The 23661-nt window shown below is 55.6% G+C and overlaps 2 protein-coding genes across 13 annotated transcripts; one reads left to right on the top strand and one right to left on the bottom strand.

The window, feature by feature from the left end:
- The first annotated feature begins 322 nt into the window (after positions 1–322).
- ANXA9 (annexin A9) lies at positions 323–11129 on the top strand. Of its 12 annotated transcripts, none has more exons than XM_044449171.1 (14): positions 864–1046; positions 2472–2564; positions 2684–2780; positions 3231–3325; positions 4508–4621; positions 5098–5182; positions 5483–5562; positions 5747–5806; positions 6248–6347; positions 7233–7328; positions 8572–8630; positions 8958–9080; positions 9806–10071; positions 10647–11129. In XM_044449171.1, exons 1-13 carry the CDS (start codon positions 1020–1022, stop codon positions 9866–9868), a joined length of 1092 nt encoding a protein of 363 aa, XP_044305106.1. In that variant the 5' UTR covers positions 864–1019; the 3' UTR covers positions 9869–10071; positions 10647–11129. The 12 variants fall into 12 exon arrangements, with proteins under 12 accessions (XP_044305097.1, XP_044305106.1, XP_044305103.1 ...); XM_044449168.1 differs by having other exon boundaries at positions 4508–4945; XM_044449164.1 differs by having other exon boundaries at positions 4508–4945; positions 5747–6001.
- Positions 10843–22632, bottom strand: MINDY1 (MINDY lysine 48 deubiquitinase 1). The gene is made up of 10 exons (XM_044449174.1): positions 22359–22632; positions 18101–19807; positions 17838–17895; positions 16724–16788; positions 16272–16430; positions 15861–15963; positions 14602–14744; positions 13810–14001; positions 13327–13470; positions 10843–12420 (listed from the first exon to the last, which is right to left on the bottom strand). Exons 2-10 carry the CDS (start codon positions 18644–18646, stop codon positions 12340–12342), a joined length of 1491 nt encoding a protein of 496 aa, XP_044305109.1. The 5' UTR covers positions 18647–19807; positions 22359–22632; the 3' UTR covers positions 10843–12339.
- Between the last annotated feature and the right edge of the window lie 1029 nt (positions 22633–23661).

Below are 23661 nucleotides of genomic sequence, written 5' to 3'. Positions count from 1 at the left end.
TCCCAGACCTTCAAGCACTTAAAAAATGGAACTTGTGCATCTTTGCACCACTGTGGGCTTTTACACTGCTTTTCTTCTGGTTTAAAGCTTTAACACTTGTAGTATTACAGACTTTTCTATGTGGGATTTATTGTACAGTTGCCAGGCTGTTTATGGGTTCTTTACACAAAGACATGCCCCTCTGGCTTTGCTTTTCTGTCCAAGCAGCACTTTCTATATATTTTTTCTAGAGCAGGGAAAATGCTGTTTCATGCTGGGGCTATTCCGCTTCATCGTGGTGCCCCCTGGAGGGTCCCTGGCCAAAAATCAGGAAAGGAAATCGGCCTGAATTTGGAAGCTGACCCGCTGCAGCCACAGCCTCACGTGGAAAAGCGGCAGGTGCCTTTCGCTGCATGTTTCCAGGTTCTGCTTTACGAAGGGCCACGAGAGCTTTGCCTGTCCGGAGATACAGAAATAGAACACGCCGGAATCAAACAAAGCGAGTGCTAGGAAAGGGGATCGGATGAAACCACGTGGCCACATTCTTTGTCTCGGGATAATTCTGTCACCTGCAACATGCAGGCCGATCCGCTCACCTCCCAGATTTGTGCTTAGGGTTGGAATTTTGACACTTGGCTGGGTGCAGAAGCATTCTTGGCTCGCGTGCTACACGCCGGACTGGTTTTTCCTTTGCTCTTATCGCTGGCAGGCTGCTTGCAGCCCTCCCTGGGGGTGGGGGTGACTGCCAACTCCATCGTCCACATGGTGACACTGCGCTCACTGCCGTCTAAGGAAGAGACCGAGGTGCGGACAGGCAGGTACGTCTTTTGGCTGAGCTTGGAGGGTGAGGGTTGGCAGTTCCCAGTCCCCCCCCCCCCCAGTTCCATTCTTGAGCCTCTGCGAGCTGGCTGGTGTGTCTGGATGGAGCTGGCCGACATCCCCACATCAGCTAAGCCTTTCCTTGCTTAGCCATTGCTGCTTTTCAAAGCCACAGGAGCTGGGACAGTGAAAAGAGGAGAGAGAAAAGTCAGCAGCCTCGCATGACTTGGATTCTGGGGCCGCACTGGGTGTGTTGATCCCATCTTGGGTTGCCTGGAGCCAGAAACTGGGAAAAGGGAAGGGTGAGAAAGGGCAGGGGAAGAGAGAGTCACCTTTTAAAATCTGGAACAGGTACTTCCTCTCCCCCACTCCTCTACCTCCTGAGGGCTCCTGTGAAGCCTTTAATGCCTTGAGAAATTCAACAGGGACAGCTCATCTGCTGTCTGCTGTGGGGCGGAGGAGGAAAACGTGCACCTGTTTGCATTCTGTCTGTCCTTCAGCTGCAAAGGTCCCAGAGGACAGAAGTGTTGGCCGCAGACTTCTGGCTTCGAATCGCTCCCCTCAAACCAGCCTGCGGCCTGGAGCGTTTCCCTGCTTCCCAAGTGACCCTCCCTGCTGCCCAGGCAGACGGCAGCCCCCTTGGAGGGCTTTGCAATCTTTGCCCAAGTCATATTGTCCGTTCCTGCTGCTGCCGCTGTTTGACTTTCCGCCCGATAATGGTGCTCAGGGCAGCTCAGAACAGCAAGACCGAGATTAGAGCAAAATGCAATCAAAACAAACATAAACGCAATTCGATGTAAACCTGCCGATGCCGCGAACAGAGATGCGAAGAACACGAGGGCGACAGCGTCCACAGCAGGTTCTGGGCACTGCTCTTAAAAAATGGCATTGCAGAGTTGGGAAAAATCAGGAAAGGGCAATGGAAAGGACCTGGGGGCTGGAGCAGCTGCCCCGTGAGGAAGGGTTTCCCCTCTTGGTTAAGCTTAAAACGTTGGGCAAAATCCCGGAGGAATCCTGATGGCCAAATGCGAGCTGCAGGATCGGAGGTGGCATGCCTGGGCACACCAGTTGCTGGGGAACATGGGTGCGAGGGAGCTGCCACACTCCCCTTGCTGGTGGGTTTCCCGAGAGGAGCAGCCATCGTGTGAACCTCGGACGCTGGACTCGGGGGACCTCCTTGCAACCCGCTGCGGCTTGTTTCCTGTCCTTTGTGCATGGCTTTCGTTGTGCGAGTCCCATTAAGACCCGTGGGGCTTACAGAATCATAGAAGAGTAGAGTTGGAAGGGGCCAGGAAGGCCATCAAGTCCACCCCCCTGCTGTTGCAGGACTCCAGTTCACACCATCCCTCTCAGGCGGCTGCCCAGTTTCGTCTTGAATGTCCCCAGTGTGGGAGAGCTCCCCACCTCTCTGGGCAGCTGGTTCCACTGGCGTATTGCTCTGAAACCGGTTTGCTTGTGGATTACTCAGGCCAGGTAGATGAGCAGCACAAAGGATGCCTTGAATTTTATGACTGAAGGTGAGCACGCAGTTCCTGTCTCTTAAAGTAGCAGCCATACTCAGCAGTAACCTGGCTTGGAATTCTGCCTTCTGAGAAAGGGGTGCAGGTTGGAATTCTTAGCACCTGTTAGCAACCTTTTCCTGCTGGCCGTGTTTCTGAATTTTCCCCACTTAGGCTGCTGAGGTTGGCAGGATGCCTTCAGTGAACGGGCCCGAGAAGGAATGCGTGGCCACCCAGATCCTCCGGCAGTTGCCCCTGGCAGACAAGGTGGGTGGCCTGGGCAGGGTGTCAGAGAGGCCCCCCTCCTCAAGGGGGGCTCTGTTCCCCCCACCTGGTGTGGTCCACTCAGATCCAAGTCCTGATTGTGCTCTCCTACTGTGCCCTAGACGTCGGTATGGGGCACTCTGGGAACTATTAGACCCCACCTGAGTTTCGATGTGGAGAAAGATGTCCAAACTCTCCTTGGGACTGTCAGTGGCCGAGGTAACAGTCCTTCTCGATCGTCTCTCCAGTTGCATGTTGGAGAATTTCCTGCTCTCCCTGCTTTTTTCAAATCCACACAACAGCCCTGTGAGGTAGGCTAACCTGAGAGGAGGTGTGGGGCCTAAAATCACCTGACAGAGATTTGCATCTGGCTCCCAGCACCTTGTGCGGCTTAATGCTGGTTCTTGGAAACCTGGTTTGGTTGGACCAGATTGGGTCAGGGTTTTAACCTGTTTGTTATATACCCCACTGGGAATTCCGGTCCAAGACGTGGGGCAGATTGAACAATTATATGTGGCAAAGAACCATTGTTATCAGTGTACAATTGGGTCACCCGTGAAACGCGGCTGCTTCCGATGCAGAACTGCAAAACAAATTTCAAAGCAGAGCCCACTGGGACCCTGGCTTCTGGCTGCCTCTCAGGCGGGGCATCTTTGTTCATCGTGACAGGAGTTGACTACAGAACCATCATTGACCTGCTGACAAACCGGAGCAACGAACAGTGCCAGCAAATTGCCAAAGAATTCCTAGATTTCACCAAACAGGTGAGGCTGGCAGCAGCATGTTTTAAATCAGACGCAGTCTTGCGGCCTGGAGTAAGGCTTGCTTTTCGTTAGTTTCCGTCCCTTCACCCCCTTCCTGGACAATTGTGTGCTCCGGCTGCAGTATTCAAGGAGGGGTGGCAGCCAGTCTAGACTACTGCAATGGGGCAGGTGTGGGGCTGCCCTTGTAGACAGTGCAGACATTCTGGCTGGTTTAGCACACGTGCTATAAATGGAAGGAAGGAGGGGACCTATTTCGCTTCTTTTATATTTTATATTTTTATTTATTTTATATTGTTAATTTTAATGTTATATTGTTATTTTTGTATTTTATTGTATTTTATTGTGTTTGTAAGCCGCCTCGAGGCTTCGGCAAGGGGCGGCATAGAAATGTTCTAATAATAATAATAATAATAATTATTATTATTATTATTATTATTATTATTATTTAAGCAGTCTTTCTCAACCTGGTGCCCTCCAGATACGCTGGACTACAGCCACATTGCCCCTCCATTCTGGTTGAGGAGAACAGAAGCTGCATAGAAACATAGAAAGAGAGCGAGTCAGAAAGGGTCTCCTGGGCCATCTAGTCTGACCCCTGGCTCCAGCTGGCTCCATTCATGACAGGCCAACCATGTGCATGTCCAGCCTATCCTTGAAGACTCTCACTGATGGGGCCACAACCACCTCCTGTGGAAGCCCATTCCTTACCTGTGGGGTCCTGACTGTCAGGAAGTGCTTCCTGGCATCCAAATGGAACCTGGGTTCCCTGAGCTTTGCTCCGTTGGGGCGCGTCCTGCCTTCCTCTGCAGGGGAGAACAGGTCTCTGCCCACCTCTGTGTGACGCCCCCTCACATACCTGTATGTCGCCAACAGATCCCCTCTGAGTCTCCTCTTCTCCAGGCTGAAGAGACCCAGTTCCCTCAGTCTCGCCTCATCCCCTGCAAACCGGCCACCAGCCTTGTGGCCCTACGCTGCACTGACTCCAACCTGGCTATATCCTTCCTGTAATGAGGGGCCCAGAACCGAGCACAAGACTCCAGTTGCGGGCGCACCAGAGTCGTGTAGAGTGGCAGCGACACCTCTCTCGATCTGGAAGCCACGCTTCTGGCTCGCATCCACGCTGCAGCCTGAGCCGTCTGGCAGGATGCTCTCGTTCTAAAGTCGTTCTGCTTCCTGTCCCAGGACTTGCTGACGACGCTGCAAGCAGCCGTCCCTGCGAACCTGGAGGGCTTTGTCGCTGGACTGCTGAGGCCGGCAGCTCAGTACGATGCCCATGAGATCAAGGCAGCCCTGAAGGTACAGCGACTGGCCCGAAGAAGCCGACCTCCTCTCGCTACAAGTCATCACCCAGCCCTGCGTCTGGATTGGGGTGCGGGCGTTTGGTCAGCCCGGGCCCGCCATTTTCCGGGGTGCCCTACAGTGGTTGCTAGGCAACCACACGCTCCTTCATCCTCTCCTTCATCCCGTGGGCACCAGAAGAGGGTGTGGAGTTGGACACGGCTTGGAAGTCGCCCGTGCTGTGCCTCAAACAGACGCTTTGCTCTGCCCCGTCCGCCGATAACGCCGCTTCTAGATTTTGTTATTTTATTTTTGACCTGCCAAATCACACATATTCTCTGGGTAGGTTACAGAAGGGTCCCAGAATAAAATACACAAAATACAATATGGTACAATTGATAAAGCACTCAGGGACATATAGCTGTGCTGTGTCCATCCGTCCGTCTATCTAGACATTAAAATGCCTGGTAAGCAGATTATTTTATCATTTCCAGGGCCCAGAGGTAGAAACACTTACTGAAATCCTCTGCACACGAACAAACCAGCAACTCCGAGAAATCTTGCGTTTTTATAAGAACGGTAATCCTTTTAAATGCGGTAACGAGGGTGGAGGGAAATGAAATTAAAAGCAAGTTTTTTTAAATTTATTTTTATTTATTTACAGTTTTTATATGCCATCCAATCCCAAAGTCTCTGGATGGCTGACAAAGAACAAAAAACAACCGTATGCAAAAAGCAACACACAACACATGGCATCCGAGAAATAATGATAAAATCAAGGATAAAACCAGTTAACTACCAATTCAAATATGGGGGAAATAAAAAGGTCTTTGCCGGTTTTGTTTATCTGTGGCTCCTCGCTTCTGTTTGTGTGCCTAGATTTTAAATCGGACTTTGAGAAAGATGTTGCTTCTGGGACCAGCGGCTGGTTGAAGGACCTCCTGGTGGCCTTGAGCCAGGTAAAGACGGGCTGCCGGGGTCTCTCTGCGCATCCTCACGCACACCCAGCCCGTCTGTGCTCGGGGTCAAGGCCCAGTGCTACCGATATTTGGTCAATGCAGTGTATAGGCTCGGACACCAGAACGGCCAGTCTGTGCCCAAGGGGAGGCTAATTTCTGATTTTCTGCTGTCTGCCCTCCCCAGGGAAAACGGGAAAGATACTCCGGAGTCATCGACTACATCTTGATAGACCAAGATACAAAGGTGAGGTACGGCCTGTGTGGGGAGGTGGGCCGAGCTTCAGTGTTTGCTCGCCCTGTGGAAGGGAGACCTTCCCCGGCAGAAAAGCGCTTCCCGTGCAGCGTGAAATACCGGAGATGTGATAAACTGAGAGCAAAGAAACTTTGGGGCAGCTCTGAAGAAAGAAGGCGGACACAGAACAGTCTGAGAACGAAGCGTGTATGTTAAGGAAGGTTTGCTCGATTTTACATTTGTTATCAAACAGCTCTGGTGAAATAGCCCTTTGGAACTCCCTTCCGAAAGCTCGGCCTGGCGCTTCAGCCTTGGCCCCCGGTGCTCTTTGCCTCTTCAGCCTGGACTTTGCAGGGCTGGCGTGTGGAGCAGGGCAGCTGTGCTCTTAACTGCACAGCCATTTCTCTAAACAGCTCACAAAAGGAGTCTGTTGTGTGTTGCGTGTCCTTTCAGGCGCTTGTGGATGCAGATGGTGGTGGCCATGCAGGCAAGCTGCAAGAGAGTGAATGGGTCAGGATCCTAACCCAGCGCAGCCCCGAACATCTAAACCGAGGCAAGACTGCATCTGCAATGCCTAGAATTGCCTTATCTATCTGCTGCGAGAGAGGAGAGGTTGTGTTTAGCCATGTTGGCATCCTATGCAACAGATTCAAATGGACTCGGAATGAATTTCCTAGAAATCTGGAGTCACGAACCCCTGATGTGGCTCTTCTGCTTAACCAGTTAGCGTGCGATGTGGGAACAATTTTCTTTTTGGGAACTTGGGAGCTGCTGAACAGTAATTTGGTACTTTTTGAAGCTCACCCCATGTGGCAAACAGACATTTCCTTACTAGCTGAGGAGATTCACAAAGTGTTCCTTGTGTCAAGACTGAGGCTGTGGAGTGACAAAACTAAAAGAATACCGTGTCTGTTAGAAACAAGGTCAGTGCAACTGGCCGGTTAGTTTGGGAAGCCTTCTTGAAATAGTGTCTTCGGGGCACGTGGAAAACAAGGCAAAGGACCGTCCGGCTCATGGACCATCCGGCTGGCTCCGCAGGCACCCCTGCCCTTCCAGGAGGCGCCCTGCTTTGCATTTATGTTGCATTTATAACCCACTTCCTCCCTGCCTGGGAAGAAGCTTCTCCTCCTCCACATTTTATCTTCACAACAGCCCTGCGAGGTAGGGTAGGCTGAGAGACAGCGACCGGCCTGAAGACAGCCGGGGAGCTTCTAGGCTGAGCAGGATTCAGAGCTGGTGTTTCCCGAGTCCAGACTCAGCACTGCCCCCCACCATGGGGTGCTCCCCCCCACCCCCGGCACGGCCTGGGCTTGCTTTTCCCCTGGGTGGGAGTCTGGCTGGGTCAGCAGCTCGTGGCTCCGAAGGGGGAAGCGAAGAGCCAGCCGTCCTGCCCCGGGATCAGAGGGCTGTTCCGCAACTTCACTTTGTTCCCCCTCAGTGTTCAGCTGCTATCAGAAGAGGAGGGGGCTCCCGGTGGAGGAGGCCGTGCAGAGAATCTTCCGAGGTCAGGCCCAAGCAGCCGGCTTGACGCTGGGTAAGTCTGAACCAGAGCAGCTCCCACCAGCTGAGGCCCTCTGGAAGTGCTGGACTACAAAGCCCATCCAGGGTGTGTGGGTGGGGAAAGGTAGCAGAGAGCAAGACTTGCTTGCACAGGGCGGGAGGTTCTGGGAAGGGCAAGAGATTGTGGGAAGCTTCCTCTTCATCCCAAAATGGACAGCCACAGAAATACTCCACACAAGCTCAGGGGCACCCTTGTCCCTGCTCGGGGCTCATTCCACATCTGGTCCCAGTGTAAAGGAGTGGACAGGTGTGCCCATGGGAGATGGTTGAGCTTGGAGTGGCTTTGTCCTGGGTTCAAACGTTTGTCTAGCTTACTGGATGGAGAAGAGGGTTGTTACGACCCACCTGGGTGCCAGGAAGAAGGATCTGTTTGTGTCATGTGAACGCAGGTTTGCCATCTGTCCTCTTGAGCTGCTGAGTGTTATTTGGGAGCAGAACTGTAAACGGCCTCTCCTCTCTCTTGCGCAGGCTGGACATACACACGGTGGCATGTCGTGAGCAGAGCCGGCTGGAGCCGGGGGTCAGACTAGATGGCCCGGGAGACCCCTTCTGACTCGCGCTGTTTCTGTGTTTCTATGTTTTTTTACTGGCCTTATAGTTCTGCTCAAAAGCATGGGAGTACTGCCTTCTGAAATCTCAAAAGCTGCAGATACGGTTGAATGAGGTGTTCAGAAGTCGAGATTGCATCCTCGGCCTCTCTTGAAGCTTGCCAAATCAGAATTCAGAAAATATGTGAAAGGGTGTACATGTGAAATATGTACAAGTATGCAAACCAGCTGAGGTGCGATTGCTCCATTTTCCTGGTGCTGCTTTTTCTGAGAAGGAATTTGGAACCTGCCCTTATCTGGAATGCTTATTTTAAAGACGGGAATAGATGCAACACCAGACACTGTTATGTAACGTTCAGAAAAGGTAGCCAGGAAATGTTTATGGACTCCTATCTTTTCCGGACATTTTGCAAGCTGGTGGCAAAGATCCAAGCCGGCTCTGACTGCCTTCTCTTCCATCCAGAGAAGAGCTGCTGTGCGTTTTAACAGGCAGAAATTCAACAGGCACAAGGTGCCCCCACCACTGCCTGTCCACGCCAGGGAGGTGGCTATGTTGCATTTCTGCCCACCCCCCCCCCACAGGATTGCCCTGGGAGGAAAATAAAAATGTTAAAAAAGGCGATAAAGTGTGATTAAAACTGTTGGGTAACCAATGATTCTTTCTTGCAGTCTCTCTCCTCCGAAACACTCCGCTTTATCTTGCCAGGAAGCTGTACCAAGCGGTTAAGGTAAGGATTTTCCACCCAGTCATATAATCCTAACTGAATCAGCCGTCTCAGTTACTTCCATGTTTTGGATTTTAGAAAATTCCATTAGTCATCCATCAGCACAGCCTTGCAAACACGCCCCCTAAAGATATCGGCCTACTTCTCCATCAGAAAGGCAAAGATTTTAACTTTGCTCAAAGCGCTTCAAAAAAGAGGGCGTGTTGTTTTGCCACGCTTCATAGAATCACCGGAAACTCGCACGGTGGGCTGAGTCTGAACCTTTCCTAAATCCGGGGATTTTAACAGTTGGCGCTTTCTGATCTCTTCTGCCCCCTTCCTTGCCTGAAGGGCCCAAGAGGCAACGCGAGGACCTTGGCTCGGATCATGATCTCCCGCCGCGAAACCGACCTCTTGAGCGTCCGAGTGGAGTTCAGAAAGCATTATGGTGTCTCCCTCTATTCATTCCTCATGGTAAGGCCCCGTGGTTCTCTGGAAGGGCTGGGGAAGGGGCGCTGCATGGGCCACGGAGCTATTCCACTGGGGGCCAGTTAGAACTAAATGGCCATGTTCCTGACTTAGTCCGTCAGGCCTGGGACATAGAAACAGAGCGAGTCCGAAGGGGCCTCCCGAGCCATCTAGTCTGACCCCCGGCTCCAGCCGGCTCTGCTCACGACATGCCCACCATGTGCACGTCCAGCCTGCCCTTGAACGCCCTCCCCGATGGGAACATCCAGAGGCCTCCAAGAACCCTCCAACCCTGTTCTCTGACTTGCTGCATCCCGTATTTATTTATTTTATGAAAAACTTTTATATGCCATCCAGTACTGAGATCTCAGATGGTCTTACAATGAAACAGAGTGCAGCACAGCATCCAGGTTGATTTTCTGTACAGTAAAAGGAATTCAAAGGTAGGCTGCCCCCAAAGATGGAGGTTTAACGGCTGCAGGTAGACCCAAGGATAGCAGGCAGTGGGGGGAGCTTTTATCCCCCTGTGAAAACTTGGAATGCCCACGGATGACAGAGAGAAGCTGAACTTCGGATCTTTACAGCAAACGGGTCTCCCCACCTGTTCTGGACTTCACTTCCCATCACTCCTGGCCACGGGTTATGCCAGGCTGGGCTGGCAGGAGTCCAGAGCACCTTGAGGACATGGAGCTGGACGGCCCTTGCAGAATCTTTTTGTGTCTCGCATCCAGGCGGAGACGGACGGCAACGGCCAGGCAGCCGTGCTCGGCCTTTGCAGGGCGGAGGACCTGTAGGTCGCCCTCGGATCCTCCGCGCCAGCGGGCCGGTCCACCCCTGCATTCCAGCCGGGCCGCTCCTCCTCCCTGGATGCCCCACAGCAGCCGAGAGCGACGACTCGACTCGCACGTTGGGACGAGGAAGTTGCCGGAGAGTCCGGCTTGGCCGGTCGGGCGCGTTCCACCCCGCCAGGGCCAGGTTGCTTTGACATGCGACTGAGGTGATGCAGCAGCTGCAGGTTTTGTGGCTTCCCGGCTCAGCCAGCGCGAGCCGGGGGGGGGGGGTGGCAGGCGGAGCAGGCACGCCACGGAGAATCTCTTCCTTTCGGGGAGAACAAACTGGTGCTGATAAATCAGCCATTTCTCCCTGCTGTGGGGGGGCAGGTGTGGACACTCTCCAGCCCTACCTGCAGTGTCCCAGGGACACCTGGCTGGCCCCTGTGGGAAGCAGACCAGGTAAGCCAGCCTTCCCCACGCGGGTCCCCTCTAGAGGCTTCAAATGGCAACGCCCAGCATTCCTGACCTTTGGCCATGCTGGCTGGGGCTGCTGGGAGTTGACATTCCAAAACCAAAACCAAATCAACACCTTAGAAGAGGCCTTCCCCTCCACTTCTTCCGCTCACAGGAGGAGAACGCCTCTTCCAAGGCTGTCTGAAGCATTCCCTCTTCTCCCTCATACCTTGTGGAATGCCTCTTCCAACAGCGACTTGGAAGAGGCTTTCCCTCCATTTCTTTCACACACAAGGACAACGGCTGTGATTGCTGAAGTGGCGCTCCCCCATTCTTTCACACACAGGAAGGACACGCTCATATTTTTGCTCCCTCTTTCTGCCTCCGCCTCTACCCGCCGCCATGATCGGCTACTCCAGAATTCGGGTTCAGGTTCAGAACACTGTGATACCATTTGAGAAGAGATTTGCGTGAGGGGGGGTCCTTCCAAGCTGAAGCACCCGCCAGTGCTCGTTCCCCGGGCAGAGAAAATAACACCACCGTTTTTCTCTTTGTGAAGAACTGTTTAATCAAATGTAAACGTTTGCATATGCCATTGATTAACCAACTCAAATCACATATGATTAATCAATTTAAGGTTTTATTAATCGGTTGACAGCCCTAAACAGGAGTGCTGTCAACTTGCCTTGGCAGTCCGCAGTGTATGAATGCAAGGAACTTGTTTCTGAAACGTTTAAAGCTTACGTATTATCTTCTACACTTCTGCTAAACCTTGTACCCCTCGCTCCGCTCCTGGCCACGTTCCAAATAAATTTGTCCGCTTCAGGCACCCCAGTGGTCCTGCTCCTCCTCCTCTGGGCCCACATGGGTTCTCCCACCCCTTGCCCCATTTCTGTTCGCTTTATTTCGACGTTCATCACCGCCAACAGCAAAAACCTCCCACCGCTCCGCTACTCGTCTGCACCGTTTCTGGGGGAACTCATTTTCTGTGCTGTCTCTTGGGCTGCAGCCCAAAGCGATCCCCAGCATGTGGTTGATTCAGGTCGGATTGGGGTTGGGAAAGGATCACTGTGCCAAGGGAAATCCCGCGTCACGTTTGAACAGCGCAGCAAAGGGACTCCCTGTGGCCTGGATTTCACTTTTAACGTTCTTTGCCTTGTCCACCTCCCTCTCCCGGCAGCACCTACAGTGTCTATTCCTCTGCGGGGCCCAGAGAGACCCAAGAGTCTCTGGATCGCATCCCCTGGGCCAATGCAGGCGCCTGCCTTCCTGCCTGCCTGCCTGCCTATCCGCCCAATCTGTCTGTCTGGACAACTGGCCGGCCTCACTCCAGGGGCCTTCCCATTCCCCGTCCTTCCGCACCGCAGCGCCCGGAGATCGGACCGGTGAAGCGGGAGCCCTGCCGCCTGGCCTCGGGACCTTCCGAGAGCGTTCCCAGCCCGCTGCAGGCAGCTCTGGAGATGTCCCTGTACCGCCCCCAAGAGAGGAAGGGAGGCTCAGGAAGGCCTCCGGACTGTTGCTCCGGCATCTGGTGCTGGGCAGCTCACCCCGGCTGCAAAATCTCCCTCTGGATGGCAGGCAGCGGTGCCTCCCGTCCGGGACGCCTCCACGGTGCCCGTGGGCGCACTTTGCACTGTGTTTCTGGGGAGCACCGGTGTCGAGCCCCGTTTCTGGGGCCCGAGGGCAGCTCCCCTGGTGCCCACAGCCTGGCCCCGGCCCCCTTTGGACCCATCATTCCCTGGCCCCGGAGGGGGATCTGCCCCCACCCCATCCATGCCCCAAGAGGGCAAATCTCTCCTCCACCTCGCCAGGCTGGAGGTCATCCCGTGCGGAGGAGGGTGTTGGGGGAAGGACGGAAGCCAAGACACCGGAGGAGGCGAGGCTTGCTGTTACCCAAAGGTTAGCTTATTTTTGTCTGTTCCAACATTTTGGTTTCGGCCCCCGGCGGCGGGGGAGGACGCCTGAGTGAGCAGCCCCTCCAGGTCTGTGTGCGGGAGGCCAGGCCAGGCCGGGGCGGGTGGGCGGCCACGGGGTCGGCCTCACAGGATGGCGCAGTCCGAATCCTGCTTGGCCCTCTGCCTGCGCTCTCCAGCCGGGCGGGACGGCGTCGGGCTTCTTCCCTGCGGGGGAAGCAGAGGAAAAGGGGAGATGCGACGGGGGAGAGCGGAGAGATGAACGCAGCTGGCTGGAATGGACTTTTCCTCGCGGCCTGGGCAAGACGCACGATGGAGAAAAACATGGGGCCATTCTACAATTTAAGGTGCTGGGGATGACTGATACAGCCCTAAGTGGCTTAGGGCCTGGTTATCTGAAGGAGCGCTCCTTCCATATGTGCCTGCCCACTCCTTAAGATCTGGGGCAGACGCCCTTCTCCAGGTGCCCTCCCCAAAGGAGATTAGGAGGGTGACTACCCGGAGAAGGGCCTTCTCTGCGGTGGCACCCGGATTGTGGAATTCGCTCCCCAGAGAGGTCTGCCTGGTGCTGTCACCGTATTCTTTTCAGTGCTGGGCCAACCCCTTTTTATTTTCCCAATGTTTTAAGACCTGACTGTTTTAATTGGGCTTTTATTATTAGTCAAATTTTAGGACGCTGTGTTTAATTTTTTTTTTTTTACATTTTGTATTGTTAAACCATCCCAAGACTTCAGTAATGGGACAGTCTACAAAAGTGTTAACTGAATGAATAAACAAACAAACAAGACTTCTGCAGGTGGGTAGAGGCGAATCTGGAAGCGCAGGCACTTCCCAAAATAGTCCCCATGGGCGACCCCGATGGTTCCTCCGCATCGGGAGCGGGTCTTTTCAGAAAGCCCCGGAGGCGCCCGCACTGCCAAAGCGTCACAAAAGGGACAATGCTCTGGGGCCGGAAACCGAGCTCCTCCCCTGCTGGGGGAAGACAGCGCCTGTGCTCAGAGAGCAGGAAGCCTCGTGTGTGCTGGGACCGCCCCCGGAAACCCCTGCACCGCGGGGCCCTGGAAGCGCCTGTCAGAGGGTGATGGGGGGGGTCTGGCACGGGGGCCCTCCTACCTGCGGCGGGGGGGTCGTGGCCGGCTGCGGGGCAGGGAGCTGCTGCTGCTGGTACTCCTCCTGCTGCAGCTGCTGCGCCAGCTCCAGGTCGCTCAGCGCAGGCCCACCCTGCTGCTGCTGGAGGGACAAGGCGATCAGGTAGTCCTGGGGGGGCGGAGGACAGACAGGGTGGGAGCAGGGCCAGTGCCGGCGGCCGGGAGGGCCGAGGCCTGAATGCGAGGGGTGTCGGGCGTCTGCCGGCCCCGGCCTGCACCGCTCTCCGGGCCGTTGGCCGCGACATTCCCAGCACGCACAGCACTGTCTCGGCAGCTTCCTCCAGGCACGGGGCTGCCACGGATGCGGCGTGGCCGCCCTCTGGCCTTTCTCTGGGGCCGTCCCAGAAGGCGGCCCCGGGCCCGGGTCCTGCCCACATGCCCACCTGGAGCCACGCTTCCCCTCCCCACGCGTGCCGGGGCTTGGCCTGCACGCCAGGCCTGCGGTTACCTGGTCCACCTGCCTCTGGCTGAGCTGCTGCTCCAGCGGGGCTCCGCCGGCCGCCTCCTTGCCCAGGACGTGGCTGAGGTGGAACTCGGCGTCACAGAAGCAGCTGTCCCCATCCACGTTGTGTAGGCTCTCCCAGGCGACCTGCTCCTCTTGCAAGAAGCCCTGGTCCGTGACCAGCAGGTACAGGTGGCCCTGGGGGAAGAGGCAGAGGGCAGCGCCTTCACACGGTGGTGGTGGAGGCCCACTTTGCTCCGTGCCACAGAGCAGGGCGAGGTGGGCTGGAAGTGTGGCTGAGTGGTTGGAGCAACAGACTCTAGAAAGCAGGGCTGCGGCCCCAAAGGGTGGTCACGTGGCTTCGGGCCACTTGCTTGCTCGGGGCCTAACCTACCTTGCAGAATGGCTGCAAGGGCGAAATGGAGAGGAGGAGGGCCTTGATTCCGCACCAGCGGGAAAAGGGGAGAGAGAGAAAATAATGCTCCAAAGACTCCAGGTTGGGCCAAAGGGAAAAGACCAGAAAGAGCAGGGGGTTCGTTAGCGCTCCGGCTGCCGGGAACGAGGCCATGAGACAGCCGCTTCTGCCTCCTGGAACGGGGGAGGAGGCACCCAAGGACAGGACGCCGCGAGGAACGGCTGCCCGAGGGAAAGCGGCACGGCCCCCGGGGGGATCGGCTTGGATTGGCCCTCCGCCCCCCGACCGAGGTCCCACAGCCGTGCCTCGCACCCTGGACGCAGCCAGGGCGGCGGGGCTTGCGTTTCCGCTGCCTGCAGGGGAAACGTTTTAGCAAGGCCTACTTGGTGCTTGATCATGGTGCTGAAATGGTTGTTCCGGAAGAAGACGCTCAGCTCCCCCTCCTTGACCGTGGACGTCAGCTCACACAGGCCGTGGTAGGTGAGCTGGGATGCCGTGGACTCCAGGAACTGCTCCGCGATCAGGCCTGAGGTTTGGGGGTGGTGGGGAGAGCAGTGGGGAGGAGAAATGGAGAATTCACCGCAGGGGACTGGAGTTAGAAACAGGACGCATGGCCACCGAGAGTCAAGTATACATAAACCCACAGAAAAGATAGTGGCACCCGCTGCTTTTCTTTTTGCGCCCCGGGGGGGGGGCATGTTTATCATGGCAAACATTTAATGCATGGGCAGTCTCCACCCCCACAGCAGCCGTTTTGTGAGAGAACCCATGACTGTCTTTTGGCATTCAAAATGTGACCCCTGGCCCCCCAAATGTGGGGGGTCCCTGGGCGAATCAGAGACTGGAGTAAGCTAGGAAGAGAAGCAGCCACTGGTAGGGTCTCTCTTCCCGGGTGACCTCTCTTTTGCTGCAGAGGGAAGAGGGTGGGTTAAGGGAAGCAGAAACAGAAGCAAGGAAGCTGACCCGGAAAGGTCCAAAACGGATCCATGAAGAGGGGGCGTGGGGTGGGCCAAAAGCCCCGGCACGACGCCTTGTGAGAGCATATTCGTTTGCTTAGATTTATTTATTTATTTATTTATTATTTATTTGGGAAACTTGTATGCTGCCCCATTCGCATAAGCCTCGGGGTGGCTTCCAATAAATAAACAACAATACAAAAATATGAAAATTGGATACATCCAGGCAATAAATAAGACCAATAAATGAATTAACAATGAATTAAAATAACGTCTAAATAAAAAGGTCTTGGCCTGGCGCCGAAAAACAAATAACAACAAACAAATAAAAAACAAATAAATTAGGACCCTAGAGCCAGATGTGCAGAAGGGCCTTCCTCAAAAAAGAAGGACAAGGTCGCAAAACATCTTATCCTGAACGGCCGTGGATGCGATTTCAACCATAAAAATGCAAGAGCGTCAAAGGACACAGTTTAAAACGAGAGCAACAGCCACTGCAAGCTGGAGTGGGTTAACCCGGGGGCTACCGCCGAGAAGGCTCTGCCAATCGGTAGCCCCTGCCACCTGGATCTCAGGAAAGGGCAAGGACAAGAGCGGGGTCTCCAGGGCTACGTGACCCCCCCCCCCCCGCTGTGCCCGGACCCTGCATCCTGATTGCGTTTGCAAACCAGGAAGAGAAGCATCACCTTCGGTCACCAAATTCGGGTCGGTGGAGTGTTTGCAGGTGATAATTTTCTCCACCAGCTGGTTGTAACTCATCTTGCCGACAGCCTGGGCCACGTCTGGTGTCTGCGGTAGACAGAAAACAGATGCTGAAACTGCGGGTCAGGAAGCACTGGCAATAAAGGACACAGTCCAGAGAGATGGGGGTCCAGATCAGACCTTGGAGGGGGACACAGGGCCCCTTCCATCTGATCGAACCCCAGCTTGGCAACTGAGGAATAACATCCATGTCCTCTTGAGTAGCCATGTTTCTGGCTTTCTGGGACAACAGTCCACATGAGGACTAGAAGCTTGGTCCTTTCTAGAAAACATTAAACACTACCAAGCTCATTCTCCACCAGCTCAACAATGCAAGGGCCTGGGGAAAAGCTCACCTGCGGATCCACCAGCCAGCCGTGATAGAGGGGCACACTCAGGAGGTCAAACACGATGCATTCGGGTGTGTACTCGAAGTCGGAAACCCCCGTGAACCGCACGTTCACATCCAGGCCCGTGGAGAGTTTGGGCAGAACCGTCATGGCGTCGTTGACATTCTGCTTGCGGAGAGAAGAAGGGCTTGCTGAGGAGCTTCGTGAAGGCGGGACAGTCCCGGTGCCCCCCGGAGCCTCCCGCTCCAACCTGGGGCCCCCGGGACATCTTGGACAGCAGCTCCCAACCTTCCTCAGCTGGGACGGCCATGGGCACCCGCTATCAAATAATACCAAGTGTGGCCCTTCCTGGATCAGACCAAGTGTCTGCATTCCCCAGAATCCTGCTTCCAACAGAGGACAGCCAGATGTCCGCGCAGGATGAAGTCAATATCTGAGAGAGAGAGAGGCGAGATCACCTGCTGGAAGTTGAGCTGCAACGCCTCCGACTGCTGCTGCGGCTTGATGGATAAGATGCAGTCGCCTTCGTGAGAGCGAGAAAGAGAGACTCTTTGTTAAGATCTAATATCTAATTAACAGGCAGCCTATATGGACCACTGAAGGATCACGACCTATGTTTTACCCCACTTTCCAGACACTTCTTGTTCCACAGAGCAGTTTGCATCAGTCCCAAGAGCAAGAAGCCATCAGGCTTAGAGGCTAAAAGGACGGGCTGTGCGCAGGGGTCGGGGGAAGAAAGCGCCAGGCCAGGACAAGAGGGAGAGCGAGCTGCAGGCGGGCACCCAAATGCCCTTCAGGCCGGGCTGAGCTCCTCTTGCTGGGCCTTGGCTTGAGCGGCGACCAGGCCTGGGGGTGGTCTGGCATTCCTTCTGCAGTTGCAGGACCGCACCGAGTTGGAGCCGAACAGCCTTTCGGGCAGGGAGGGGGCAGCGCCCTTCCTGCAAAACCTTCCCCTCTCCGGCCGGCGGACGGCTAGACTGGGCTCCCCTCGGCCCACTCTCTTGGCAGAAGTCTGTGCGCATCCGGTACCCTCGTCCGGCACGAAGATGGCCGTTTTATTTATTGATTTCTTTAAAACATTTTCACCCTGTCCTTCCAGATAAAACCGTCTCAGGATGGCTTACGATAATCAAAATAGTAATATAATAGTACAAGGATTAAAACAATAAATAAAGCAAAACATAAGCAACGATCAATGCTGCAAAATTAAAGAACAAAGAAAATGCGACTGTACTCTTAAATCTTAAAACATCTAAAATCCTTAATTCTTAAAATGATGGTTAAATAAAAAGGTCTTTCCCTGGCGCCGAAAAGAGTATAAAGTCAGCGCCAGGCGAACCTCTCTGGGGAGCGCATTCCACAATCTGGGCGCCACCGCAGAGAAGGCCCTGCTCCGGGGAGACACCCTCCATACCCCCTTAAGGGAGGAGGGTTCCTGGAGCAAAGCCTCTCCTGCCGATCTTAAGGGGTGTGAGGGAAGGAGACGTTCCTTCAGGAATCCTGGCCCACATCCCCAGGGACTACGCCAGCCCTCCAGGCGTGGGAAAGCAATGGAGGTGCTGCCCCACTTACCCAGGTGGGCCATCAGCTCATCGGACGTGATCACTTCTTTCTGGGGAGGCAGCTTGACCTGGGGGCCGAGAGAGAGGACACGTGCGGAGGATGGAGGGTGGCTTGTGAAGACACCCCCCCGACGCGGAAGCGGAGAGAGGCGGCAGGGGCCGCCGGGCCATCTAGTCTGACCCCGGCTCCAGCCGGCTCTGCTCGCGCGTGCCCTCCGGCCAGCGGCTGTCCCAGGGCCCGCGCCCGCAGCCCGCAGCCGCCCCGGGACACACCTTCCACTGCAAGAAGAGGGTGTTCATGATGGCCAGGAGCGGGCAGGGCCCGTTCTCGCTCTGGGTGATGATGGGCGTCCGCTCGCCCTTCCAGCGGATCCACTTCACGCAGTAGAAGTCGGGCGGCGTGGGAGGGCTGGCTGGGGCTGGCCGTGCCCGGGGGGCCCCCTCGGCCCCTGGATCCGGCACGCCAGCCGGGGGGGAGGCAGGGGGGCTTGGCGGCAGGGAGGAGCCCCCCCCCAGGACCGCCTCCCCAGGCGACTGCTCGCTGTCTCCGGAGGCTGCTTCTTGGGGCTCGGCGGGCTCTCCAGGCGCCTCTCCCTCGGGCGCGTCCTCCCTGCCATTTGCACAGGGGGGGCCCTCGTCGCCGGGCGCCTCCGGCACCCCCGGCTGCTGCCCATTCGCGGCAAGAACACCCCCCGCTGCCGTCTCCTTCCGGACTCCGGGCTCCGCTGCCGCTGGGGCCAGGGGGCTCACGGGAACTTCAAGCTTGGCCGGCTCTTCCTCCCTCTGCCCTTGGACCCCCCTTGGTGCTTCGGGCTCCATTCAGGGCAGCCCCCCTCCTGTGGTGTCTTATGGCTCCCCGATCATCCGCCTCTGGGCCGACTCTTTGTGCTGGCGAGAGAGCCCAGATCCTTTTCCGTTCGCTTTCTGCTGAACTTTGAGTTTGGAGCTTGTTTCCAATTCTGCCTCTCCAGGGGAAAACAGATGCCAGCGTTCCTGGGGGAAGGCAAGAGCTCTCCCCTCCGATCGTTCCAGAAGGCTCCCGAGGCACCAACAATATGTAGTGGTCGTTAGATACAATTTCCCCCCTTCTGGACTTTAAAAAGCAAAATTTGATTTCAGCTTAACTGAGCCTCAGTTTGTCCCAGAGATTCCTTTTAGTGTCTGTTTTCCTATTTTACAAGCTACCATAAGTGCATCGTAAGACACCTTGTTAAAAAATTAATTTGCTGGTTGAGGGGTGTTTAGTTGTTGTTAGGCACTGCTGAAGAAAAAAAAAAAAAGTTTCTTCTCCTAAGATGTCCTGTCCTACGGTGATCCTTGTGTCACTTATCAGCTAATTCGACCCCGTCCTCTTCTAGCTGGAGTTTAAATTCAATTATTTAAATCCAGGAATTCCAATCTCTAACTGCTTCCCTGTGTGTGTGTGTGTGTGTGTGTGCGCGCGCAAACACACTAGATAAGGATGTTTCAAGTTCACCTATTTTAAAAAATAAAAAGTGTTTTGTCCTTTGTATAGAAAAAATATTATAAAACAAAATTATTTGTCTTCTTTTCTAAAAAAAAAAGCCCACTCCTACCTATGAAATAAAGGGAAATGTATTTTCATAAAATGATAAAAATATGTTAAAATGCACAGGTTTTGCTCTGCAGAGGCGCTTTTCCTTTAAAAACCAAACCGCACACACAGGCCCACGCAAAACCAGCATGGGCTGTTACGACTACCCCCCACTTCGAATCAAATCTTTCAGGAGGAATCCAGCTTATTGACCTTAGGGACGCCTCTTTGTGTCCTTGAGGTTATGCAAGCAGCACTGCCTATCTGGTTTTCATCCGGAGGTGCTTGTTCTTCCTCCGCTCCCACGCATTCCAGCGATGCCTTTCCCACACCCGCTGAAGCCGGTTCGATGGGGTATGGCCAGCCTGTCCGGCAGATAAGTGGCTCAGGGCTCTTCACTCGGCCAGGCAGGCGACGACGGGCTCCTGAGAACAGAAGTGGAGAAAGGTGGCGATGCTGCAAAGGTGGACAGGCCACACCTGCCTCCAGACACACCTTCTTTTCTTCCTGCTGAAGAAAAGTCTTTCCACCGATTTCCCTGAGGATTTCTGTGTTATTTTTGCCAAGCGCCTTATCCTCCTGCTCCAGGATGGGGCAAAAGATCGTTTCCCGGGGACTGGGGTTGGTACCCGCAGCATCAGGAGAATGGAGACGGAGGCTCCAGACTGACAGCTGGATCTAGCAAAAGCTTAACTCTGCCCTTCTCCCACAGCCAAAACCTCTGACAGTCTGGGAGTCCTGCATAAATCTTTCCACCTGTCTGGGCCAAGCCACATTGGAAACACAGAAACAGAGTGAGTCAGAAGGGGCCTCCCAGGCCATCTAGTCTGACCCCCGGCTCCAGCCAGTTCCATGGGAGGTGGTTGAGGCCCCATCGGTGAGGCCGTTCAAGGATAGGCTGGACGTCCACATGGTGGGCATGTCGTGAGCGGAGCCGGCTGGTGCCAGAGGTCAGACTAGACGGCCCGGGAGGCCCCTTCTGACTCGCTCTGTTTCTATGTTTCTATGTATACGTGTATACATATATATGGCGTATCTATGCATTCTCGGCACTCATCCTCGCCTCCTCTGCTGCCTTTGAATGCTGGCCACAAAACCCATGCGAGGCTCTGGGTTTAATGGCTTATTAGACCGTGTGCAACTCTGCTTCCCACCGAGGGATTTTGAGTGTTCTGCAATCAAAGGAAACACAAAATGCAAAAAGGTCCAGAAAGAGCAAAGGGATCCGTGAAACAGTGGCTGGAACGGCGCCATCGGCCAGGGAGTGCTTGCAAAGGCCTCCGCACACAATGCAGGGCGCTCCTGATCGCGGCAGGCAGGGGCCGACACACAAAAGGCCCTGCCCATGGCGGACTTCCGACCCATCTGGAACCGCCGTCTCGGAGGGCACCTCCACAGGGATCCTCTGCCTGCCAGTCCCGTGACTGTGCTGCCCAGGGACAGGGCGAGGGGAGGGAAGGCAGACGTGGTCACGGAGAGGAGGCCAGCTCCGGAGGAAGCGACTGAACCAGTCGGCCACACCTGCTGACAAACCCCTGTGGGTGCTGGTGGTTTTTCAAGGAGGAAGCTGCCAAACAGGTCCCTCCAAAATTAGCTAAATTTAAGTCCAACAATATTTATTTAAGTCCAGGAGAGGTCCAGATCTCTGAGGGAGGCAGGTGGTGGAGGGAGATGCTGGTCCATCCCGGGTCTGTGTCCTTGCTGCTGTCTGTGGGCAGCCCGTGGGACCCCTTCCCGTGCCCACGTGCCAGGGCCAAATGCCAGTGTGGCGGCCTCCCCGCCACGGATGGTTTGGACTTCAACTCCCATCATACCCAGGTGTGATGGGGATTTATAGCCTGACCCAACTAGGGAGTGCCTGTGCAGGGAAGGGGGGGCACTGGCCATGCTGGGAGTCATGGGAGTTGTAGTCTGGCACAATCATAGGGCACACAGACAGGGGAGGGGGGGCATGGTCATGTGGGTTGAAAACGATGGGAGTTAAGAGCCGGTCTAGAGGCATCAGGTTTGGCTAGGTGAGAATCTGTTAAGAGCAGTGAGACTTGGGTTCAAAGCTTTGCTCACTGGGTGAAGCTGGGCCAGTTCCTCAGCCTACCTCTCAAGGCTGTTGTGTGGACAACACACATACAATCAGGAGCTTCTCAGAGGAAAGTTGAGGTATCTGGGACCAAGCCAGGCTACCCCAAAACTTAGTTCCAGCAGAGTTTCTCACCTAGATGTGCCCCGTCAGCCAGAACTTGAACCTGGAGCCAAAATGTCCCCATGTACCTTGAACATGAACACAGAGGCTGCATTTTGCCTCCGTGATTGAGAGCATTCGATCAGGCTGGTTTTCCTGTCTCAGCACTCCCCAACTCCCATCAAAACCACCATGCCTGGGCTGATGGGAGTTGTAGTGCAACCCCAAATGGGGAGAAACTGTCCTACATTTGCACGCCACGGTGCCTCCAACCTGTGCCGGCTGATGAAAAGCACAACTCCGGATCAAGCAGGATTCTGCCCGTGATCTTTAGACCAGCCAGGGAAGGGATGTCAAGCCAGGCCTAAGACCAGGGCCGTCCTAACGCGTGGGCCTGATGGGCACTTGCCCGTGGGCCCCACACTAATCTGTGTATGCTAACCCTTGGAAAATTGGAAAACTCCCAAACTCAACAGCAGCTGTCGTTGTCCCAGGGGCCCCAGGACACTGCTTTGCCCAGGGCCCACCCTGCCGTTCAGACGGCCCTGCCTAAGGTGAGAAAAGGTGACGGGGGTCTGGGCGGAGGAGCCCCGGAGGCAGCAGGTGAGGACGGGGGAGCGCGGGGAGAAGAGCGCTCCCAGGGCAGCTTGCAAGCAACCAGGCGGGCTGAGAACTGGCTCGGTTTGCCCGGCGCCTCTCCGGGACGCGGAGGCGAGCACGACCCAGGCGGATGCAGCTGGCGCAGCCCGAGCGCCACAACTTCGCAGGCTGCGGGCGGGTGCCCGCTGCACGCCTACCTTTCCCGGGTCCACTTTCATCTCGGCTCCTGCAGCGATCCTGTCTCTCTCGCTCCTTCCCAAAGTCTTGTCCACACTTGCTTGCCTGGAAGTTTCCTGCGCTTTCTTCTCTTTCTTCCTCCCTCCCTTCCTTCCTTTCCGCCCTCCTTTTCCCCTGCAAGCAAAGTGACAGACGGGAAGATCCGAGGCTGGCAGGAAAAAAAGGAAACACAGGTCCAGTGACTTGTTTTCTGCCTTCGCCTTGCCTTCCCACAGGGACATCTATAGGGACGGAGGATTTATGACACCGTAAGGGGTGTGAGTCCAGAACGCAGAGCGCAGGTGGTGAGCCCGTTTCTCTGTGTAAACATACCTAGGATGGTACCTAGAATTTCTTCCTTTTGGATGGCACACGCAACTAAGAACTGCCCAGGCGGGGCAAAGCGTGGCTGCTGTTCCCTTCAGTGCACTCCCCTGCAAATGCAAGGGGAAGCATTACCTGTGGATCTTCTGCCTGACACGGCGCTGGGAAGGAGAAGCAGGAGCTGGTGCTTGTGGAGTTGCTACTGGCTTTGCTTCTTCGTGCTAACTTGCCAGAGGCTGCTGTTTGTGGCGGTTGAGAACGTGCCTGTTCTAGGACCTGGACGGATCCAAGGTCTTAAAGGGGCAACGTCGTGCTGGAGGCGTGTTTGTGGGCACACGAGCGGTGCAGCCTGCAGATTCCCTGGAAAAAGCCTTGCTGTTTCTGAAACCCTTCCCGAGAGTCATCCTCAGCAGTCCCAATGCGCTTAGTGACTTTAGGATTGCAGTCTTCCGGTGCGCTTTTATATGTGCCTAGTCAAGGGAAAGGTCCCCGCAAGTCCACTCAGCAATCACAGGACTGTAGCTTTTGCCTCAGGGCTTTGGAGATTCTCGTGTCTAGTCCTCATGGATCTCCCCAGTATTGTGCCACGCGGGCAGAGCCAACCGGGTTCCCAGATCTCCTTCGGAGGGAGGGGACCGGAGCATGACCCAGCCTCGCTGCCAGGGGCCCTGCCCAGGCCTCCCAGCCCACCTGCGAGGGAGGCTAGCGTGGCGGCGCCGTGGACGCCCGCGCGCCGCTCTCGGGGGCACCGGGAGCGGGCGTCCCACGGAGGGCAGCGCGTGTGAATCCGCGCGGCGGGCACGCGGCGGAGTTGGGCGCTGCGGCGCGGGGGGACTCGAACCCGCCGCTCCCGGCTCGGGGGCTGCGCCATCACCGCGCGCCGCTCGAGTCGCTGTCGCCGCCAAGCCGGAGCGGCGCGCGGGCGGGAGCGCGCCTCGCCCGCGTCCCCCCCCCCGCCGC

This window comes from Varanus komodoensis, unplaced genomic scaffold, assembly GCF_004798865.1.
Source record: "Varanus komodoensis strain SLA01 unplaced genomic scaffold, ASM479886v1 scaffold57, whole genome shotgun sequence".
NCBI classification, from domain to species: Eukaryota; Metazoa; Chordata; class Lepidosauria; order Squamata; family Varanidae; genus Varanus; species Varanus komodoensis.
This window is presented reverse-complemented; position numbering and strand designations above follow the sequence as displayed.